Source organism: Camellia sinensis, chromosome 4 (assembly GCF_055761805.1).
Source record: "Camellia sinensis isolate YWXY chromosome 4, ASM5576180v1, whole genome shotgun sequence".
NCBI classification, from domain to species: Eukaryota; Viridiplantae; Streptophyta; class Magnoliopsida; order Ericales; family Theaceae; genus Camellia; species Camellia sinensis.
The window spans coordinates 176309289-176314373 of record NC_138964.1 but is presented as its reverse complement, the minus strand read 5'-3'; the positions used below and the strand labels follow the sequence as shown (position 1 = coordinate 176314373).

Genomic DNA, 5085 nt, shown 5'->3' with positions numbered 1-5085 from the left:
ATATAAGCCTTATTTAGGCTTGTTTAATGAAGCTTAATTAACCTTGGCTTATTCTAACCAAATGAGCATTAATTAGACTAATTTAATTCGTTCCGAATCGACTTTTAATTAATCCCACTGTAAATTCCTAAAAATTCCAAATAACACATAAATCAAGTTAATTTCGTGGTCGAATGCCGATAAGGCCTTCAATTCGTAGAACGAAACAGAAATGGAAACAGATTCTTCTACGATAGACAAATATAAGCACATTAAGACATCACACACATGCAATAAATTTGAAATTTCACCTTAGTTACTGATTAGGCTTATTTAACCATGAATTAACATAAATCAGAGGTCGGGGTTGTTACAGTCTTCCCCCCTTAAAGAGTTTGGTCCTCCAAACTTGAAGTACCTTTATTTTGGAAGAACATTGGGTTCAGTGGAAATAAATCTGGATATCTCTTCATCATATTCTCTTCCGTCTCCTAGGTTATATGCGTCTCTCCGTGGTTCTGCCAATCCACTTTTACTAACGGAATTTTCTTGTTTCTCGATCTTTTGATTCTTCGATTTATAATCTAAATTGGTCTCTCCTCGTAGGTGTAGTCATCCTTCAAAAGTACATGTGTTGGTTTAATGACATGGAGTGGATCTCGTAAGTAATCTCGAAGCATTGAAACATGAAAAACGTTGTGCATATTTTCCATCACTGGAGGTAAGGCCACTCGGTATGTCACTGAGTTGATTTTCTCTAAAACTTCATACGGGCCAATGTATCTTGGTGCTAGCTTTCCTTTCACCCTAAATCGTGTCTGAACCTTCATTGGAGTTACTTTTATAAATACATGGCCACCAACTTTGTATTCCCTATCTCTTCTCCAAACATCTGCATAACTCTTTTGATAACTTTGTGCAGTTTTCAAGCGTTGTTGGATTAACTTCACTTTTTCCGTCGTTTCTTGCACGAGTTCCAGTCCCAACAAAGGTCTATCACCTACTTCAGCCTAGCAGATCGGAGAACGACATTTCCTTCCATACAGAGCTTCATAAGGAACCATCCCAATACTTGAATGGTAGCTATTATTATACACAAATTCAGCTAATGGTAAGTAGGTTTCCTAACTCCCCTGGAAATCCAAAACACACATTCGTAACATATCTTCCAAAGTTTGATTTGTTCATTCAGTTTGGCCGTCTGTTTGTGGATGGTAGGCACTACTCAATCGCAATTCAGTTCCCAAAGCTTGTTGTAAACTCTGCCAGGATCTTGATGTAACCTTAGAATCTCTGTTAGATACAATAGATACTAGTACACCATGCAATCTCACAATTTCATTCACATATATGTTAGCTAACTTGTCCGCATTATAAATAGTTTTAATAGACAGAAAATGGGCAGACTTAGTTAAACGGTCTACAATTACCCAAATAGAATCCATACCTCGAGAAGAGCGAGGCAGTCCAACAATGAAGTCCATCGTGATATGTTCCCACTTCCATTCCGGTATTAGGAGCGGCTGAAGTAATTCAACGAGTCGTTGATGTTCAGCTTTGACTTGTTGGCAACGCAAACATCGGGCCACAAAGTCTTCAATGCCCTTCTTCATTCCAGGCCACCAGAAAATTCTGTTTCAAATCATGATACATCTTTGTATTTCCCGGGTGCATAGAAAATTTAGAATTATGAGCCTCAGTTATAACACGCTTTCTCAAATCAAAACAATCCGGCACACAAAGTCTATTCTGAAATTTCAACACATCATTGCCCAATATAAATCCCGGCCTTGGTTTTGAGTCCATCTCATCCACAATCTTTTTTAGAAATTCATCTTGCAGTTGCTTCTCTTTAATCTCTTCGATAATTGTAGGCTGAGCAGAAATAGCGGCTAAGATCCCGCCTTGTTCACACATCATAATCTCAATCTCATTCTTTTCCAGGTCACATAACAATTCCTTCTGGCCGGTGAGCAAACATGACAAATTCCTAATGAATTTTTGGCTCAATACATCTGCAATGGTATTTGCCTTCCCCGGGTGATACAGAATTTGCAAATCATAGTCTTTGATAAATTCCAGCCATCTTCTTTGTCACATGTTCAATTCTTTTTGGGTAAAGAAGTATTTTAGACTTTTGTTTTCAGTATATACCTCACAAGTTACGCCATACAAATAATGTCGCCAAATTTTCAAGGCAAACACCACAGCTGTTAATTCAAGATCATGTGTTGGATAGTTCTTTTCATGTGATCAGAGTTGCCGAGAAGCATAAGCAATCACCTTACCATTTTGCATTAACACACAACCCAAACCTTTGTAGGATGCATCACTGTAAATCTAAAACCCATTAGTACCAATAGGCAAAGTTAAAATCGGTGCAGTTACTAATCTGGTTTTTAACTCTTAGAAGGCAGACTCTCTTTGATCGTTCCAATCGAATGATATATTTTTCTGTGTTAACTAGGTCAAAGGCACAGCAAGTTTTGAAAAGTCTTTCACAAATCTTCTGTAGTAGCCTACAAGTCCTAGAAAACTTCTAACTTCTAACACATTAGTTGGTCTTGGCTAGTCCACAATGGCTTCAACTTTCTGAGGGTCAACAGAGATACCGTCCTTATTGATTACATGTCCCAAAAATGCCACACTGTCAAGCTAGAATTCACATTTGGACAATTTTGCATACAACATCTTTTCTCTTAAAATCTGTAAAGCAGTTCTCAGATGATTTTCATGTTCTTTCCTGCTTTTAGAATAAATTAGTATGTCATCAATAAATACAACAATAAATTCATCAAGAAATTGTTTGAACACCCTATTCATTAAGTCCATGAAAGCTGCAGATGCATTTGTTAATCCAAATGGTATAACCAAAAATTCAAAATGCCCGTATCTAGTTTAAAAAGCGGTTTTCTCGATGTCCTTTGCTTTCACTTTTAGCTGGTGGTACCCAAATCTAAGGTCTATCTTAGAGAACACTTGTGCCCCCCCGGAGTTGGTCAAATAGGTCATCTATTCGGGGTAATGGATATTTGTTCTTCATAGTTACTCTGTTCAACTCACGATAGTCAATGCACAGCCTCAAGGACTCATCTTTCTTTTTGACAAACAACACTAGAGCTCCCCAAGGTGAGGTACTCGGACGGATAAATTTATTGTCTAAGAGTTCTTGGAGTTGGCCTTTTAACTCCTTCAGTTCAAAAACCGACATTCTATAAGGAGTCTTTTAGAGATAGGTTGTGTTCCAGGTACTACATCAATAACAAACTCAATTTCCCTATCAATTAAATCCTCATATAGGTCATTGGGAAACACATTAGGAAATTCACAAATCACAAGAATAATTTCCATATTGGTACTATCCGAAGACAGAGTCAACACACTACACAAGTAGCCCCGACAACCTTTTCTCAACAATTTTCTAGCTTTCATAAATGAAATCAAGTATGGTGGAGAAACTAATCCATTCCCAATGAAAACAAACTCAGGCATACCAGGTGGTTTAAACATGACGATTTTATTCACACAATCAATAGTGGTACAATATTTCAAAAACCAATCCATGCCCAATATACAATCAAAATGGTCAATGTTCAAAGGCAGCAAGTCAACGTACAATGTCATATCACCAATCAAAACATCACATGTAGGATATACATAAGTACACATCATAGAACTTCCCAAGGGTGTAGACACAAATAGTATGCAATTCATAGGTTCTAATGATCTAGTCAACTTCTGAGAAAAAGCATGCGATACAAATGAATGCGTAGAACCAAAATCAATCAACACATAGGCATTCTCTGCACAGATAGAAATTATACCTGACACCACTGGCTCAGTATTCTATACATCCCTAGGTACTAGCGCGAACACTCTCCCTTGCTTTAGTGTTTCATTCCCGGTGTTACTCGTGGCATTAGTTCCTACATTAGTCCTCGTTATAGGAGCAGATCCGGCTGAACTTGCTGCCGGATGGTTTGTATTGTCGAACCTCATTAGACAATCCTTAATTATTTGACTAGTTTTGCCACACCGAAAACATGCACATGATAAACGATGACACATACCTTTATTCTTCCTTCCACATTCTGAACAGATTGGCATAGACCCACTACTTTGGCTTGAACTTCTTGAAGATCCAGTATTTTTCTTTTTGTTCGTGAAGAATGAACGGCCTTTCCAAAAATTGGATCTAGGTCTTTTACTTGTTCATTCTATTGTTGGTGCCTTGGCTTGTTTTATTGCTACTAGGGTGGCTTCTGCCATTATCGCTCTGTCTAAAACTTCTACATAGGTAAGTAATTTCAAGGCGCCTACACGGTCAAACATTTCCAAATCCAAGCGCCTTTTTGTAATCAGTATCCATCGTATGTAGAGTAAACCGAGCTAGTTCGGTGAATTTGGCTTCATATTCAGCCATGGACATTCTGCCCTGCTTAAGTTCTTGAAACTTTGACACTTTCCGATCCCTGAAACATTGAGGAAAGTACTTGTTGTAAAATATCTCATTAAACTGAGTCCATGTCATGTCCCCGTTGTTATTTCGAGCTATCAACCACCATCTCCGAGCTTCATCCTTTAGGGTGTAGGTGGCCAAGAAAACTTTCTGAGTTGCAGAGCAAGGGAACACTTCAAATAGCTTTTCCATTTCAAACAACCGTGTTTCTGCTTTTAAGGGTTCAATACCACCCAAGAAAGTTGGCGGTTTCATCTTCATAAACTTCTGGGTTAAGTTGATTATATCATTGTTATCCGATTCAACTTGCACTGGCGGAGGTGGAGGGGGCAAAGGTTATTGCCTCTGTTGTTGTTGAGCCATTGCCTCAGTTAAAGCTGCAAACATTTGTTCCATGCGACTCATTCGAGCCTCAGAGGATTCAGTTGTTCCATCACTTCTTACATTTTTCATTTGCTATAGATGAACAGAATATTATAAACATAGGCAAATAGTCCTTTTTACAACATTCAGATCATTTCTTTCCATATCATGTGGTCATAATCAGATTTAGTTTTCACTTTCAATGAACACACACTCACACATGCAGATGGAATGCCCCTACTTTTGTCAAGGACATCCTAAGCTCATATGGACTCGCATGTGCA

General features: G+C 38.2%; 1 protein-coding gene across 1 annotated transcript; it reads right to left on the bottom strand.

Annotated features, from left to right (window-relative positions):
• Positions 1-4303: 4303 nt before the first annotated feature.
• LOC145824253 (uncharacterized) lies at positions 4304-4693 on the bottom strand. The gene has a single exon (XM_082923877.1). It carries the CDS (start codon positions 4691-4693, stop codon positions 4304-4306), a length of 390 nt encoding a protein of 129 aa, XP_082780003.1.
• Positions 4694-5085: the final 392 nt, after the last annotated feature.